This window comes from Oncorhynchus keta, chromosome 25 (assembly GCF_023373465.1).
Source record: "Oncorhynchus keta strain PuntledgeMale-10-30-2019 chromosome 25, Oket_V2, whole genome shotgun sequence".
NCBI classification, from domain to species: domain Eukaryota; kingdom Metazoa; phylum Chordata; class Actinopteri; order Salmoniformes; family Salmonidae; genus Oncorhynchus; species Oncorhynchus keta.
Window position 1 is genome coordinate 11495057 of NC_068445.1, and position 18791 is coordinate 11513847.

The 18791-nt window shown below is 41.9% G+C and overlaps 1 protein-coding gene across 2 annotated transcripts; it reads right to left on the reverse strand.

Moving 5' to 3' along the window:
- Nucleotides 1–1409: 1409 nt before the first annotated feature.
- Nucleotides 1410–18633, reverse strand: LOC118358170 (negative elongation factor B-like). Of its 2 annotated transcripts, XM_035735695.2 has the most exons (14): nucleotides 18344–18633; nucleotides 10942–11102; nucleotides 10703–10802; nucleotides 10292–10522; nucleotides 9375–9560; nucleotides 9099–9211; nucleotides 8896–8998; nucleotides 8678–8773; nucleotides 8312–8454; nucleotides 7743–7849; nucleotides 7506–7647; nucleotides 4261–4369; nucleotides 3731–3898; nucleotides 1410–1806 (listed from the first exon to the last, which is right to left on the reverse strand). In XM_035735695.2, the coding sequence occupies exons 1-13, from the start codon at nucleotides 18443–18445 to the stop codon at nucleotides 3740–3742; spliced, it is 1752 nt and encodes a 583-aa protein (XP_035591588.1). In that variant the 5' UTR covers nucleotides 18446–18633; the 3' UTR covers nucleotides 1410–1806; nucleotides 3731–3739. The 2 variants fall into 2 exon arrangements, with proteins under 2 accessions (XP_035591588.1, XP_035591587.1); XM_035735694.2 differs by lacking the exon at nucleotides 1410–1806 and having other exon boundaries at nucleotides 3156–3898.
- Between the last annotated feature and the right edge of the window lie 158 nt (nucleotides 18634–18791).

Consider the following 18791-nt stretch of genomic DNA (forward strand, 5'->3'; position numbering starts at 1 on the left):
TCCACCATACTTTACAGTTGGGATGAGGTTTTGATGTTGGTGTGCTGTGCCTTTTTCTCTCAGATTTGAGCTAATATCCCTTTGGAACACATGTGTAGGACCAACACTAATTGTTCTATATAAAAGTTCATTATTAAAGTCGTCTCTGAATTGGTTCTTTGTATTTTTCATAGTCTAAAATGACCACAGCACCCCCCTTGTCTGTAGGTTTGATAACCAAAGACAAGTCTTTCATTACTTTGTCTATCCTGGTGAGGTTCTTCTGAATATGGTTTCTTTTTATTGTATATACAGATATGGCTTCTTGTTCAACTAACCTACAAAAAGGTATTATTTGAGGGTTCGTTAACCATGGGACAGAATTTGCTTTGGGGTTTAAAATGAGTAAAGTTATTTGTTAGGTCTCTAGGCTAGAAACATTATTTTGGGAAAACACATTTAAGTTTAATCTTGCGAAAGAATTAACACGTATACATTCGTAACAAATGGTTTGTCTGTACATGTAGGTACAAAAGAGGCCCTGAGATAAGACTGAGCCTTGTGCATCAGTGAGCTTTTTTTTGTTGTTGGAGAGGTTTCTTATCGATTATGCTGTAGCTCCGTGTCCACGGCCTGTGTTCCTGGTCCCCTCTGACCACTTGCCTCTCCTGCATAGTTTATTTTTGGAGCCTTGTTGTACTGCTTTCGGCAACAACAACAACAACAACAACAAACTGTTTATGTGCGATGGTAGCTGGAGTCGCTGTCTGTAGGGAATTTGCTCTCAGTGGATGCCGAGTCTGTGTCCGAGTCTCTGCAACCCCCCCCCGCGCTCAGTGGGGCGTGCCTCTCGGTGCTCCCGTCCTTGGGCCTTCCCATGCATAAACCTGGTTGAGCTGGTAGTCCTCCGTCTCACTGATATATCTGTCTCGCTGATATATCTTGATCTTTGTTGCTTGTAGGAAGTCTCTGTATTACCCAATGGATTGGTTGATTGTGTTGTCGATGGCTGTGAAGTCCGAGCCAAGAATCTCCTTCATTATAACCTCATGTTTCACTGAGCTTAACTTGAACCTGTCACTTCCTTTGACGGGTTTCTTATTTTTTTTCACGTTATTCAATTGTTACCACGCAACAAAGTTCCGTCTGAATTTTGATGACGAGACAATAAAAGACTACCTATAAATGTACAAATTTAGGCTATCATGTACCCTACCCACCACAGTCATATACATACATTGTCTACGGAAAGTATTCAGACCAATTTACTTTTCACATATTTTGTTACATTACAGCTGTATTCTAAATTGGGTTAAATTTGATTTCAAATCTTCAGCAAATCTACATACAACACCCCATAATGACAATGTGAAAACAGGTTTAGACATTTCTGCAAATTTATTTAAAAACGTTATAAAAAAAATGGGGGGATTTGGAAAGGCACACACCTGTCCATATAATCCCACATTTGCCAGTGCATGTCAGAGCAAAAACAAAGCCATGAGTTCGAAGGAATTGTCCGTAGAGCTCAGAGACAGGATTGTGTCGAGGCACAGATCTGGGGAAGGGTACCAAAACATTTCTGCAGCATTGAAGGTCTCAAAGAACAGTGGCCTCCATCATTCTTCAATGAAAGAAGCTTGGAACCACCAAGAGTCTTCCTAGAGCTGGCCGCCCAGCCAAACTGAGCAATCATGGGAGAAGGGCCTAGGAGGTGACCTCACTGACAGAGCTCCTCTGTGGAGATGGGAGAACTTTCCAGAAGGACAACCATCTCTGCAGCACTCCATCAATCAGGCCTTCATGGTAGTGTCCAGACGGAAGCCACTGCTCAATAAAAAAAACGCACATGACAGCCCACTTAGAGTTTTCCCAAAAGACACCTAAAGAACTCTCAGACCATAAGAAACAAGATTCTCTGGTCTGATGAAACAAAGATTGAACTCCTTGGCCTGAATGGCAAGCGTCTGGAGGAAACCTGGCACCAACCCTACAGTGAAGCACCGTAGGGTTGTTAACAACTCTGCACCGGGCTCAATCCTATAGAAAATGTGTGGGAAGAACTGAAAAAGTGTGTGCGAGCAAGGAGGCTTACAAACCTGACTCAGTTACACCAGCTCTGTCAGGAGGAATGGGCCAAAATTCACCCAACATATTGTGGGAAGCTTGTGGAAGGCTACCCAACACGTTTGTCCCAAGTTAAACAATTTAAAGGCAATGCTACCAAATACTAATTGAGTGTGTGTAAACTTCTGACTGACTGGGAATGTGATGAAAGAAGTAAAAGCTGAAATAAATAATTATCTACTATTATTCTGACATTTCACATTCTTAAAATAAAAATGGTGATCCTAACTGACCTAAGACAGGGATTTTTTACTAGGATTAAATGTCAGGAATTGTGAAAAACGGAGTTTAAATCTATTTGGCTAAGGAGTATTTAAACTTCAACACCATTTGTATAGGAAGTGCTGTATTCAGTCATTCATTAATATACACAAACACACTCCTGAAGGACACACCTACTCCTTCAAGTTTTTTTCTTTATTTTTTATATTTTCTACATTGTAGAATAATAGTGAAGACACCCCAAAAAAGTGTTAATTCAAAATATATTTTAGATTCTTCAAAGTAGCCACCCTTTGCCTTGACAGCTTTGCACACACTTGGAATTCTCTTCATAAGGTAGTCGGTCACCTGGAATGCATTTCAATTAACAGGTGTACCTTGTTAAAAGTTCATTTGTGGAATTTCTTTACTTCTTAATGCGTTTGAGTCAATCAGTTGTGTTGTGACAAGGTAGGGTGGTATACAGAAGATGGTATTTCACCAAATAGGGCCAAGGCCATATTACGGCAAGAACAGCTCAAATAAGCAAGTCGAAACGCAAATTAATTACTTAAAAATCATACAATGTGATTTTCTGGATTTTTGTTTTAGATTCCGTCTCTCACAGTTGAAGTGTACCTATGATAAAAATTACAGACCTCTACATGCTTTGTAAGTAGGGAAACCTGCAAAATCGGGTGTGTCATTTCATAGTTTTGATGTCTTTCCTATTATTCTACAACGTAGAAAATAGTAAAAATAAAGAAACTCTTGAATGAGTAGGTGTTTCCAAACTTGTGACTGGTACTGTATGTTTGATTACTTAATTCCAGTACTAGTCATATTGCTTCCCTTGGCAACTTTAATGTTTGAAAATATTTTGGGACTTAATTTCTAAATTGTGATTTTATTTACAGCTTGTTTCACCACTGACACAAACCAAACAGTAGGCCTACACACATTGACATTCAGTCTTGATAGATAGCTACAGTACATATTAAAACATACTTTGAACAATAATTCAGCAAGACTACATATTAATAAAAGTAATAACTGCCATCGAATTACATTTGTAAAGCTGGAAGACTGCTTAAAAATAGACCACTTTAAAATAAAACAAGCACTGTGGCCTGTTTGGTCCAGCCTCCGTCTTCATACACTTTACCATCCTCTTCAATAAAGCAAAACAAATGACAAAAGGAGTGAGACTGCCCCATTCCTTAAAAATACATTTAAAAAAATAACCAAGCATTAGAAAACAAACTAAACCTTGACCATAGTAACCAAAGAGGAAATTGCATATTGTAATGTTCATTATGCCGTTTTTTTTTTTAAACGTTTTCATGAGCCGACCTCAATTCTACATGTAATATCAGCATCCTTTTTTCAAACCACTAGGTTTGTTTCTTTCGATGCGTCCTACCTCCTCCTCTCAAAGTGGTGTGGTTGGAGTGGAGGCTGTCGTGGGCACTGTAACAGGATGGAGCCCCAGGTCAAGAGAGGGGGCTTCGTCTGGCTGGGCAGGACTCTTCTTTTGGGCCTCCAGTTTCTCTGTTAGCTGGGTGTACAACTCCTTCACCTGGTCACTGCTCTATAGACACCAGACAAGCACAGAGAACAGAGAATGAGGAATATGGAAATACAGTAGCTATGTCATAGGGCCAGGAGTTTCCTATGTCCCTGACTTTGTGACATAACCAGAAAAATGACTTTAGTTCCAGTACAAGCCACAGGTGGAGTAAAAAATGAATAAAAATACACAACACCTAGTGTGAGCCACATACTGGAAATAGGAATCTAACCTTAATCACTGAGCTTATGCAGTTAATACAATGTTCTCATAAGGAAAATGCATGATTACATCATAAGTTAATCAGATGTCTCAATGACATGCATTGTTCGGAACCTGTTTCAAGCTACAAAAAAAATAAATCCAAATGGCAGCTTGCCCACCTGTTTTGGGGGTTCCAAGGTTTTCAGTAAGGTCTCCATACAAGATGGCAACACTTTGTGGTGAAGGTGAAGCAACAGGCGTAGGGTGTGTCTGTGGACATTCTCTTTACTGGAATACACAAAAATATATGTCAGGGAGTTATGGGTTTCATGAGATAAGGCAAAATATGTAACCATTTGTATAGGAAGTGCTGTATTCAGTCATTCATTCATTCATTCATTCATTCATTCATATATATAGATATATATTATATATATATATATATATATATATCCACAAACACAGTTGAAGTCGGAAGTTTACATACACTTAGGTTGGAGTCATTATAACTAGTTTTTCAACCACTCCACAAATTTCTTGTTAACTCACTATAGTTTTGGCAAGTCGGTTAGGACATCTACATTGTGCATGACACAAGTCATTTTTCCAACAAGGCCAAGACCCCAGAAAAAAAATGGTAGACCTCCACAAGTCTGGTTCATCATTGGTAGCAATTTCCAAACGGCGTTCATCTGTCCAAACAATAGTACGCAAGTATAAACACCATGGGACCACGCAGCCGTCATACCGCTCAGGAAGGAGACGCGTTCTGCCTCCTAGAGATGAACGTACTTTGGTGCGAAAAGTGCAAATCAATCCCAGAACAACAGCAAAGGACCTTGTGAAGATGCTGGAGGACACGGGTATAAAAGTATCGATAGCCCCAGTAAAACGAGTCCTATATCGACATAACCTGAATTGCCGCTCAGCAAGGAAGAAGCCAACTGCTCCAAAACCGCCATAAAAAAGCCAGACTACGGGTTGCAACTGCACATGGGGACAAAGATGGTACTACCCAACACGTTTGACCCAAGTTAAACAATTTAAAGGCAATGCTACCAAATAATAATTCAGTGTATGTAAACTTCAGACCCACTGGGAATGTGATGAAAGAAATAAAAGCTCAAATAAATCGTTCTCTCTACTATTATTCTGACATTTCACATTCTTAAAATAAAGTGGTGATCCAAACTGACCTAAAACAGGGCATTTTTACTTTGATTAAATGTCAGGAATTGTGAAAAATTTAGTTTAAATGTATTTGGCTAAGGTGTATGTAAACTTCCGACTTCAACCATACATACATACATACATACATACATACATACATACATACATACATACATACATACATACATACATACATACATACATACATACATAGATACAGTTGAAGTCGGACAATTCATGGCTTGGTTTTTGCTCTGACGTCCACTGTGGGACATTATATAGACACGTGTGCCTTTCTAAGTCATGTCCAATCATTTGAATTTACCACAAGTGAACTCTAATCAAGTTGTAAAAACATCTGAAGGACGATCAATGGAAACAGGATGCATTTTGTATAAATTTGCACACAAAAAAATAAATCTGTTTTCGCGTTGTCATTATGGTGTATTGTGTGTAGATTGATTAAAATAAAAAAAAGTTAATTTAATACATTTTAAAATTAGGCTGTAACGTAACAAAATAGGTAAAAAGGGAACCCGATGGTCACACTGACAGAGCTCCTCTGTGGAGATTATTCTAGAAAGACAACCATCTCTGCAGCACTCCACCAATCAGGCCTTTATGGTAATGTGGCCAGATGGCAGTCAGTCCTCAGTAAAAGGCCTGATAGCCCGCTTGGAGTTTGGCCAAAGGCACCTAAAGAACTCTCGATAAGCATCAAGATTCTCTGGTCTGATGAAACCAAGATTGAACTATTTTGCCTGAATGCCAAGTGTCACATCTGGAAGAATCCTGGTGGTGGCAGCATCATGCTGTGGGGATGTTTTTTCAGCGGCAGGGACTGGGAGACCAGTCAGGATCGAAGGAAAGATGAACGGAGCAAAAGTGAAGGTTCACCTTCCAACAGGACAACGACCCAAAGCACACAGCAAAGACAACGCAGGAGTGGCTTTGGGACAAATCTCTGAATGTCCCTGAGTGGCCGAGCCAGAGCCCGGACCTGAAAATAGCTGTGCAGTGACGCTCCCCATCCAACCTGACAGAGCTTGAGAGGATCTGCAGAGAAGAATGGGAGAAACTCCCCAAATACAGGTGTGCCAAGCTTGTAGCGTCATACCCAAGAAGACTTGAGGCTGTAATTGCTACAAAAAGGTGCTTCATCAAAGTACTGAGTAAAGGGTCTGAATACTTATGTAAATTATATGTCCGTTTTTAAATGTTTAATACATTTGCAAAAATGTATAATAATCCGTTTTTCCTTTGTCATTATGGGGTATTGTGTGTAGATTGAAGTTTTTTTTTTAAAGTATACATTTTACAATAAGGCTGTAATGTAACAAAAATGTGGGAAAGACAAGGGATCTGAATACTTTGCAAATGCACTGTAAAGTCTCATGACCAAGTATACTTTTTAAAAGAGAATGTCTTCAGTGGGGTAATTAGTATTACCGAAAATACATTTTTTAAAACTTTGTCAGCCATGCATGCCATTCTAAAGAGGTTTACTCTACCTGTAAGATTTATGAGAAGATTATTCCTTTTAATTAGATCTGCTTTCATATTGTTGAGTAATGGAATGACGTTCATATACTTTGTTGTCACTCATTAAGGATCCTAAGCATTTCATATTTTTTTGGTATACTTAAAGGATTGCTGTAGATCTTGACTTTTATTTTCTTCCTATTGCCATTTCATTTTCTTCCCACGTTCATTTTATATCCTGAGATTTTTTTTGTATTCTGCAAATATTTTTTGAAACGGGGGTAATATTGGTCAGGTATATCAGACCATCTGCAATATTATTTATATTAATGTTTACAAGTACCGGTTCTGTTTGGGTCCTGTCTAATTCTTTCTACAAGAGGTTCAATTGCCAGTGAAACAGGAGGGTGAGGGAGGACATCCCTGTATTGTGTTCCTTTCTAAAGCAATTCCATCAGATAATGTATTATTTTATATATATTTTCGCTTTAGGACATTTATACACATGTTTTATATTTTATTAAATAAAATGTGTTACTTCAGATGAAAAGTTGAAAGCTTCCAATGTTTTGAATAGAAAAGTCCATTCAAGACAGTCGAAAGCCTTTTTTGCATCAGCCATTATTGAGAAATCTATAGCTGTTTTTTTGCCTATTGTGAGTACAGTATTCTACTTCAATGTCACAGATTTCATAAATGTGCAGTAAGATTTCCATCAGTTTCAAATGCAACATTTGCAGTAATCTCCTGTACGACCCATGACAAGACCGACCTGGAGAAAGAGGCGAGGAGAAAGCCATCAAACACGGCAGAGCAGAACTCTTCAGTCCCAAACTCATCAGAGAGCAAGGTGAGGTGCCCTGTCAGGAGGTGCAGGAAGATGTCCCCAAAGGCCATTTCGTTGTGGGTCTCCACTGCAGTTAAATGAAAAAAATGTTGAGAGCCAGGATAACAACAGTATTTATTTCCTTCTATTATTAACCTGTGGCAAAACAAGGGCAGAACCTACCCAAAGCGGGAAGTAACCGTTGTAAGGCATTCTTGTTCCTCTGCTTGGCAATGTGGAGTGTGTAGTACAGACCTATCTCACATGCCACCCTGTTCTCCTGCAAGTACCTAGGGCAGAGGAGAACTCACTTTAAATCAGAGGCTTCTCATTGAAACGCATTAAACATAAAGCTCTCATGTGCACCGCACATAATATTGACAATTTAAATTCACATGGAGGCGGCAGGTAGCAAAATGTTTAGAGCGTTGGGTCAGTAACCGAAAGGTTGCTAAGATCAAAACCCCGAGCTGACAAGAAAATACAAATGTGTTTGTTCTACCCCTGAACAAGGCAGTTAACCCTCTGTTCCTAGGCCGTCATTGTAAATAAGAATTTGTTCCTAACTGACTTTCCTAGTAAAAATAAAAGGTTAAATAAAATAAATACATGTATATTTTTGAATATCAATACGACGTGTTTTACATTCTATATTTTTATAAAACATTTAATTAGAGCCATACAAAGTCTATCAAAGTAACATGTTCCATTCTAACCCCATCCCCTGTGTGACAGCCCATCCCAGTGCTTACTTGTTGAAGGCATCAGGCAGGGCTGTGGGATAAGTGAGGGAGGTCTTCTCCTCACTGGGGAGCTTCTGTTCTACGGTGAAGGTGTAGTCATCCACAACTACTGACAACATGGCTGGTAGAAAACGGGTTACAACCTCCAGTTCCTGAGGGGGAACGAATCAAATATGATGGAGTCTCTGCCCTGGCTGGTTACGTCACATCTACGCCATCTAGCAGTGGTAATTGTAAAGAGGTTGTTTTCCAGCTCTGTGAGTCAAACTATTGTTACTGTGTAGCGCATAAGAAATATATTACACTCGTTAACTCACTGAAGAAAAACACATGATTATAAAATAATACTAGTGGAAACAAGAAGTGGATACATACCAATCTGGGCTCTTTAAAGACTTGGCTGTCAATCATATCCCAAGCCCCTTGTCCAAGAGACAGCATTCTAAGCAGCAGCATCAGGTCTGGACTGTCCTGTTCATTCCCACAGAAATATCTCTTCAGTAGTGACAGTAGGTTTCCCCAAAGCATTGACAGAATATAGAAATGTATAGAAAGAACATTAAGACCACAAAAGACAACATTGAACGTCTTACTCTGGGTAGAGCGTCCTGGCTGAGCAATTCTTGCAAATTTCGGACCGTACTCAAAACCAGGGTGTTACAGGCAAATGGGTCACACAGGATCATGGACAGGTCCCTGGAAAGCAAGAAGACCCACAACATTTGTCACATCTTTTTATGAATCCTACAATCCTAAGCTATGTTCAATCACATTTCCTCCACTCTTCTTTTCTCACCCAAGTACTTGCTCCTGTCCTTTCTTCACTCCATCGAGAAAACCTTGCAATTCCCGGGCTCGCTTGGCATCCACAAACTTCTCACGGATACAGGCATCCAAGCACCAGGTGAACTGCCAAGATAGACATAAATACAGCACTCTGCATCAGCATGCAGAACATTCACCACCGTATTTGCATGCTTTTTGAAATCAATACGATTTCTGTTTCAGTTTGCCTACAGAAGAAGGCAACTCAGATCAGTTGCAGTGTCTCTTTCCCAGGAATTGAGCATACCTTGTGGCAGGGGTCTACTGAACAGATCTCACTGATGTCCAGGTCATGGAGGGACATGAGCAGCTCTGCACGCAGGGTGCAATAGTGGACGTTACGCGTACGCAGGAAGAGGGTTCGCAGAAACTGAAGTACCATGTCATACAGTTTCACATTCTTCCCAATCATCTGGGTCAACTTCAAGACTACCTGTACACGAAACAGAAAAAGGGTTAGCCTCTGTGAGAGAAAAATGACATATTTACCTGATTTGATATTAATAGTTAGCAATTAATATTTCTCAAATAGGAAGACATTTCTGTGCTGTTAGTGTCTGCATATTCATGGGTTCCACTCTAGTTCCCTGCAGCTAATCTGGGCGTATGGTCACTAGAGATGGCTTGAGCTGACAAATGAGTTAAAGACCGCATTACATAGACAAGACGTGGTGGATGTAACCGAGATAGAGATAGCCAGGAGGAGTTTAGAACAATTCCTCATCGTCTCTAAATCATTTTTGCATCTGGGGAACTAAGCCAGGGTGTGGTTAAGACAACAACCCACATGCAGATAACAACAGGATGAACCCAGAGTGCCTTATGATGCTTCTTGGTCTGCATGAGGGGGATTGAACCAACCATGGCTGAGCATTGTTAGAGTCAGCTATATATAGTACTGTGCATTTGAGTAAAGGTTAGCCTCATTATAGCAATAATTAATTGATACTGAATAAAGATGATTGTTTGAAGAAATGACCAAGTCTCTCTCACTCTTTTAGAATTTCCACCACACCTCAAACACACCCAACTCTCTTCGGAGTTCATAGAGAAAAGGTTGATTGACTAGTAAAAACAATTTTTTATAACAGGCTCCTGGCCCTAATCAAAACAAATCCTTACTGGAATGTGAACAGAATCTATTGGGAATCAATAGTGGCTCACCTCTCCTTGGCGTCTTGCTTTGGGGGAGGGGCTGAAGAAGTTGTGCAGAATAGAGAGATCACTGCTGAAAAGTGCTGCCTCCTTCTCCACAATATACTGCTTGAGCAGGGGCGAAACCTCATCCCCGAAGAGAGCCTGGTTGTCCTGCCAGATCTGCCTCTTCACCTCAACAGCACAGACCTTATACAGTTCCTTATCAGCCATTACAAGCTTCAGCTTTTTCTCTGGAACCTGTTCATAGCAAGTCAATCAGGAAATACATTTCAAATACTGAGCTGTGGTAGGATACCAGTGTTTTGAAGAGAGAAAACATGGCCAATGGCAGGTGCAAACAACTATAAATAGAAAAGATCTGCATTGCGGGTTAAAAGGTGCATTCACTAAAAGTATGGTGGGAAGACAGAGACTTACCTTTGGAAGATGTTTCAGAACCTGCATGACCACTGGCTGAATGGAGGGCATCTTCACCAGTGGAAAACTCTTCTCTAGAAGCTCTTCAAGTTTACCATAACTGTAGAGGGAGGTGGAATACACAAACAATCAATCATGTCAAACATGTACAACAGTTTAAACGGATGATTTCTCTATACAGACCTGGTGTTTACTAGCTAACTATTAGCCAGCTATACATATGTAAAGAGATGTCGCACCGTTCCTCATCCTTGCCCTCTGCGATAGTGGCGACTCGCTCCATCAACTTGTCACGAAGCTCGTCAAAGACCGACTGGTGAAACTCCAACCGAGGAGTCCCATGAAGGTCCAGGAAGGGAAGAGCTGACTGAAGAGTTGGCAACAAAATGCCATTTTCTGTCTGCAAACAACACATTACCAGACCGGCGGTAAGATAATAATCAATGCAGTGAAATAGTGATGTTATTCATTTGATAAATCGAAGCAGTGATACTTTATTGTAATTTATACTCAGGGAGGTTGCTAAGTAGAGAAAGAGGATCAATCTAAATGTTGTGTTAATTAGTAACAATAATTATGAGTTAAGTGGCAAGTGGTTAGTGAGCATAGGTCTCGTCATTCAAATAACATTAGTTAACGTTAGCTAGCTACCTTTGTTGTTTGCACATAGCTAGCTAGCCAGGTTATTTTCTGTCAAATTGTGCTACTTTGAAAACAAAGACGTGGGTGAAAATGTATTGGTCACGGGTGGCATTTTATGGGCTATTTCTAAGTTGCACAGCGGCCGCCATTGCATTTCTCAATAAAAAAAATATTCAAATTCACATAAAGAATTCACACCCTTTATGCGGTACTTTGTTGAAGCACCTTTGGAGCAATTACAGCTCTTCTTGAGTATGATGCTACAAGCTTTGCACACCTCTTTGAGGAGTTTCTCCCATTCTTCTCTGCAGATCCTCTCAGCCTCTGTCAGGTTGGATGGGGAGCGTCGCTGAACAGCTATGTTCAGGTCTCTCCAGAGATGTTCGATCAGGTTTAAGTCCAGGATCTGGCTGGGCCACTGAAGGACATTCAGAGACTTGTCCCGAAGCCACCCTTCAGTTTTCTTGGCTGTGTGCTTAGGGTTGCTGTCCTGTTTGAAGGTGAACCTTCGACTCAGTCTGAGGTCCTGAGCAGGTTTTCATCAAGGATCTCTCTGTACTTTGCTCCGTTCATCTTTCCCTCGATCCTGACAAGTCTCCCAGTCCCTGCTGCTGAAAAACGTCCCCCACAGCATGATGCAGCCACCACCATGCTCCACCGTAAGGATGGTGCCGGGTTTTCTCCAGACGTGACGCTTGGCATTCAGGCCAAAGAGTTGAATCTTGGTTTCATCAAGCGGGCTGTCATGTGCCTTTTACTGATGAGTGGCTTCCGTCTGGCCACTCTACCATAAAGGACTGATTGGTGGAATGCTGCAGAGAAGGTTGTCCTTCAGGAAGGTTCTCCCATCTCCACAGATAAACTCTGAAGCTCTGTCAGAGTGACCATCTTGTTATTGGTCACCTCCCCGACCAAGGAAGGCTCTTCTCCCCTGATTGCTCATTGGAACTTCTTCCATTTAAGAAAAATGGAGGCTACTGTGTTCTTGGGAGCTTCAATGCTGCAGACATGTTTTGGTACCTTTCCCCAGATCTGTGCATCGACACAATCCTGTCGCAGAGCTCTACAGACAATTCCTTCGACCTCATGGCTTGGATTTTGCTTTCAACTATACACATAGTACCATTCAATAGTTCAGGGTCACAGACATTTCCTTGTTTTTGAAAGAAAAGCACATTTTTTTGTCCACTAAAATAACATCAAATTGATCAGAAATACAGTGTAGACATTGTTAATGTTGTAAATTACTATTGTAGCTGGAAAGGGCAGATTATTAAATGGAATATCTACATAAGCGTACAGAGGCCTATTCTCAGCAACCATCAGTCCTGTGTTCCAATGGCACGTTGTGTTAGCTAATCCAAGTTTATAATTTTAAAACACTTCTGTGAGCAGGCCTTTCTAATCGACCTGGCCCGGGTATCCTGGAAGGACATTGACCTCATCCCGTCAGTTGAGGATGCATGGTCATTCTTTAAAAGTAACTTCCTCACCATTTTAGATAAGCATGCTCCGTTCAAAAAATGCAGAACCAAGAACAGATACAGCCCTTGGTTCACTCCAGACCTGACTGCCCTCGACCAGCACAAAAACATCCTGTGGCGGACTGCAATAGCATCGAATAGCCCCGTGATATGCAACTGTTCAGGGAAGTCAGGAACCAATACACACAGTCAGTCAGGAAAGCTAAGGCCAGCTTCTTCAGGCAGAAGTTTGCATCCTGTAGCTCCAACTCCAAAAAGTTCTGGGACACTGTGAAGTCCATGGAGAACAAGAGTACCTCCTCCCAGCTGCCCACTGCACTGAGGCTAGGAAACACGGTCTCCACCGATAAATCCATGATTATCGAAAACTTCAATAAGCACTTCTCAACGGCTGGCCATGCCTTCCGCCTGGCTACTCCAACCTCGGCCAACAGCTCCGCCCCCCCCGTAGTTCCTCACCCAAGCCTCTCCAGGTTCTCCTTTACCCAAATCCAGATAGCAGATGTTCTGAAAGAGCTGCAAAACCTGGACCCGTACAAATCAGCTGGGCTTGACAATCTGGACCCGCTATTTCTGAAACTATCTGCCGCCATTGTCGCAACCCCTATTACCAGCCTGTTCAACCTCTGTTTCATATCGTCTGAGATCCCCAAGGATTGGAAAGCTGCCGCAGTCATCCCCCTCTTCAAAGGGGGAGACACCCTGGACCCAAACTGCTATAGACCTATATCCATCCTGCCCTGCCTATCTAAGGTCTTCGAAAGCCAAGTCAACAAACAGGTCACTGACCATCTCGAATCCCACCGTACCTTCTCCGCTGTGCAATCTGGTTTCCGAGCCGGTCACGGGTGCACCTCAGCCACACTCAAGGTACTAAACGATATCATAACCGCCATCGATAAAAGACAGTACTGTGCAGCCGTCTTCATCGACCTCGCCAAGGCTTTCGACTCTGTCAATCACCATATTCTTATCGGCAGACTCAACAGCCTCGGTTTTTCGGATGACTGCCTTGCCTGGTTCACCAATTACTTTGCAGACAGAGTTCAGTGTGTCAAATCGGAGGGCATGCTGTCCGGTCCTCTGGCAGTCTCTATGGGGGTGCCACAGGGTTCAATTCTCGGGCCGACTCTTTTCTCTGTATATATCAATGATGTTGCTCTTGCTGCGGGCGATTCCCTGATCCACCTCTACGCAGACGACACCATTCTATATACTTTCGGCCCGTCATTGGACACTGTGCTATCAAACCTCCAAACGAGCTTCAATGCCATACAGCACTCCTTCCGTGGCCTCCAACTGCTCTTAAACGCGAGTAAAACCAAATGCATGCTTTTCAACCGATCGCTGCCTGCACCCGCATGCCCGACTAGCATCACCACCCTGGATGGTTCCGACCTTGAATATGTGGACATCTATAAGTACCTAGGTGTCTGGCTAGACTGCAAACTCTCCTTCCAGACTCACATCAAACATCTCCAATCAAAAATCAAATCAAGAGTCGGCTTTCTATTCCGCAACAAAGCCTCCTTCACTCACGCTGCCAAGCTTACCCTAGTAAAACTGACTATCCTACCGATCCTCGACTTCGGCGATGTCATCTACAAAATGGCTTCCAACACTCTACTCAGCAAACTGGATGCAGTCTATCACAGTGCCATCCGTTTTGTCACTAAAGCACCTTATACCACCCACCACTGCGACTTGTATGCTCTAGTCGGCTGGCCCTCACTACATATTCGTCGCCAGACCCACTGGCTCCAGGTCATCTACAAGTCCATGCTAGGTAAAGCTCCGCCTTATCTCAGCTCACTGGTCACGATGGCAACACCCATCCGTAGCACGCGCTCCAGCAGGTGTATCTCACTGATCATCCCTAAAGCCAACACCTCATTTGGCCGCCTTTCGTTCCAGTACTCTGCTGCCTGTGACTGGAACGAATTGCAAAAATCGCTGAAGTTGGAGACTTTTACCTCCCTCACCAACTTCAAACATCAGCTATCCGAGCAGCTAACCGATCGCTGCAGCTGTACATAGTCTATAGGTAAATAGCTCACCCATTTTCACCTACCTCATTCCCATACTGTTTTTATACTGTTTTTATTTATTTACTTTTCTGCTCTTTTGCACACCAATATCTCTACCTGTACATGACCATTTGATCATTTATCACTCCAGTGTTAATCTGCAAAATTGTATTATTCGCCTACCTCCTCATGCCTTTTGCACACATTGTATATAGACTGCCCATTTTTTTTCTACTGTGTTATTGACTTGCTAATTGTTTACTCCATGTGTAACTCTGTGTTGTCTGTTCACACTGCTATGCTTTATCTTGGCCAGGTCGCAGTTGCAAATGAGAACTTGTTCTCAACTAGCCTACCTGGTTAAATAAAGGTGAAATAAAAAATAAAATAAAAAAAAGGCTAATTGATCATTAGAAAACCCTTTTGCAATTATGTTAGCAAAGCTGAAAACTGTTGTCCTGGTTAAAGAACCAATAATATTGGCCTTCTTTAGACTAGTTGAGTATCTGGAGCGTCTGCATTTGTGGGTTCGATTACAGGCTCACAATGTCCAGAAACAAGAACTCTCTTCTGAAACTCTTCAGTCTATTCTTGTTCTGAGAAAGGAAGGCTATTCCATGCGAGAAATTGCCAAGCAACTGAAGATCTCATACAACGCTGTGTACTACTCCCTTCACAGAACAGCGCAAACTGGCCCTAACCAGAATAGAAAGGAGTGGGAGGCCCTGGTGCACAACTGAGCAAGAGGAAAAGTACATTAGAGTGTCTAGTTTGAGAAACAGACACCTCACAAGTCCTCAACTGGCAGCTTAATTAAATTAACTAAAAAAATGAATGTCCCTTTTTCAGGACCCTGTCTTTCAAAGATAAATCATAAAAATCCTAATAACTTCACAGATGTTCATTGTAAAGGGTTTAAACAATGTTTCCCATGCTTGTTCAATGAACCATAAACAATTAAATGAACATGCACCTGTGGAACGGTCGTTAAGACAGATGCCTAAGACAGCGCTAAAGGGAGACAGGACGGACAGCTGATCGTCCTCGCAGTGGCAGACCACGTGTAACAACACCTGCACAGGATCAGTACATCCGAACATCACACCTGAGGGACAGGTACAGAATGGAAATAACAACTGCCTGAGTTACACCAGGAACGCACAATCCCTCCATCAGTGCTCAGCCTGTCCGCAATAGGCTGAGAGAGGCTGGACTGAGGGCTTGTAAGCCTGTTGTAAGGCAGGTCCTCACCAGACATCACCGGCAACAACATCGCCTATGGGCACAAACCCACTGTCGCTGGACCAGACAGGACTGGCAAAAAGTGCTCTTCACTGACGAGTCGCGATTTTGTCACATCAGGGGTGATGATCGGATTCCCGTTTATCGTCCAATTTGGAGGTGAAGCGTCCGGCATGGTCTGGGGAAGTGTGTCACAGCATCATTGGACTGTGCTTCTTGTTATTGCAGGCAATCTCAATGCTGTGCGTTACAGGGAAGACATCCTCCTCCCTCACGTGGTATCCTTCCTGCAGGCTCATCCTGACATGACGCTCCAGCATGACAATGCCACCAGCCATACTGCTCGTTCTGTGTGTGATTGCCTGCAAGACAGGAATGTCAGTGTTCTGCCATGGCCAGCGAAGAACCCGGATCTCAATCCAATTGAGCACGTCTGGGACCTGTTGTGTCGGAGGGAGAGGGCTAGGGCCATTCCCCCCCAGAAATGTCTGGGAACTTGCAGGTGCCTTGGTGGAAGAGTGGGGTAACATCTCACAGTAAAAACAGGCAAATCTGGTGCCGTCCATGAGGAGGAGATGCACTGCAGTACTTAATGCAACTGGAGACCACACCAGATACTGACTGTTACTTTGTTCAGGGACATATTATTCCATTTATGTTAGACATAGGTCTATAGAACTTGTTCCGTTTATGTTTCAGTTGTTGAATCTTGATGTTTTTAGAAATATTTACACATTACGTTTGCTGAAAATAAACGCAGTTGACAGTGAGAGGATGTTTCTTTTTTCCCCCTGAGTTTAGTACCTGCAAAACACCAGTCGCATCGTAGGAGTAGGGATGTTATTAACCCTAAAAATCCCCAGTTTACAATTGGCTCTTTCATCCCCCTCCTTTTCCCTGTAACTATTCCCCAGGTCGTTGCTGCAAACGAGAACGTATTCTCAGTCAATTTACCTGGTAAAATAACGGATAAATAAAAATAATCCTCAACAGTGAAGAGGCGACTCCGGGATGCTGGCCTTCTAGGCAGAAATCCCCTATCCAGTGTCTGTTATTTTGCCCATCTTAATCTTTTCTTTTTATTCGCCAGTCTGATATGGCTTTTTCTTTGCAACTCTGCCCAGAAAGGCCAGGTTCCAGGAGTCGCCTCTTCACTGTGGACGTCGAGACTGGTGCTTTTACAGCGGGGGCCCACCGCAGCACCCTCTGCTCGTTGAGAACGATACGTGCTTTCATGTCAGAGTCTCCATTAACACCAGAAAAAGTCGCTATTTTGAACATGTATCGCTAGAGGGATCTGAATACTCGCTAAATATAGCAACAAAGTCGCTAAATTGACAACACTCGAACTGGCAACCCTGTCCTCTCTTGCCCTTTCTTTGCTATGAAAGATGCACGTTTGTGTTCTCGTAGTAGATAAGACGACGGCAAAGTTTCCTCCATTGCAAAAATACTGAATCGTAGGAGTCAATACCTAGCGGAATCGAAGGTTGAGACCCAGAAATGGGAGTCGACGGTAAACAGTTAAGGAATATTTTATTTTGCAACTATGGGACTGGTTTAGATTGTTCACATGTAAAAAATAAAAAAACATGAGACGAAATATAGTTTACATCTGCACAATGACCACGTGTCTCAAATACATCGTTACAGTTGGTTAGCTAGCTATTTGATTTTTTTTTAAACATTAACATGAAATATCTCAAAACAAGACATGGTATCATGAACAAGATGAAACTAGTTCCTACATGGCCGTTTCATTGTTGGTAGCTAACGTTATCTGGCCATCCAGAATCACAACTGCTCACGGACTTCTGCCCCATTGAAGTGTGCACATCGTTTTTGTGACGTAAGCTAACCCACCTATCTAAAGGCTATACTGCCTTTGCTTTGTTGTCACTGAAACATTATGTTAGCTGCAACGGTGTTAAAACCGGCTATGAAAGTAGAGGGCTTTGTTTCTAGAACCATACCGCAATTGAGAATCGATTCACGTTTAGTAGAGTATTTGGCAGCTAGAGCCAATTCGTCAACAAATAGAATACTTGAAATATAGTAGGAGTAACGTACGGCTATTTTAGTGCAAGACTATTGGACTAACGTTGTTTAAATGACAGCGGTACGTTAACTACCCACTTAAATTATAATTATGGTCAATAATGAATACAACGCATAGCTTGAACCACTTTGCAGATCCGCTAGTATCATCATGTTTAGCTGTGGTTAGCTAAAGCTACTTAGCTTACCTGAAACTGGTCAATGGCTTTCAGAGGCTCTGTGCAGTTAGTCAGTGTTTCTTTTAGATCCTCGCCATTGGATATCCCAAGTTCAGGTAGGCCCGCAAACATTTTCAATTGTGTACGATATAACTACACATATATTTAATTAAAGAAACATAGGGCGAATAATGCAATATATTCGTAAACGAATGACTACAAGTTCGATCATTTATTTTTTAGCTAATGACGCACGATTCATGTAAGCAGTGCACCCAGTAAAGAGGCCGATGTGCACAAACAATCCGAAACGCAATTATTTCCGCTTCTCCATAGAATGACATATGGGGACCCGGATTTCATCAAATTGGCCATCCCATTCAACAGTACAATGAATGTCATTGTTAGTATTGCTGTCTTTTTTTATTAGATTTTTTATTGTAAAATAATAAACATATTATAAAAAATATATATATAA

What these genes read in the sequence shown, in the direction of transcription:
- LOC118358170 (XM_035735695.2), bottom strand. Translation starts at nt 18,445, where the DNA reads ATGTTTGCGGGCCTACCTGAACTTGGGATATCCAATGGCGAGGATCTA. An exon ending in TTCTGAAACATCTTCCAAAG is followed by an intron (nt 10,523 to 10,702) that starts GTAAGTCTCTGT and finishes TGCTATGAACAG; the next exon opens with GTTCCAGAGAAAAAGCTGAA. An exon ending in CTCCTCGCCTCTTTCTCCAG is followed by an intron (nt 4,370 to 7,505) that starts GTCGGTCTTGTC and finishes TGTGTATTCCAG; the next exon opens with TAAAGAGAATGTCCACAGAC.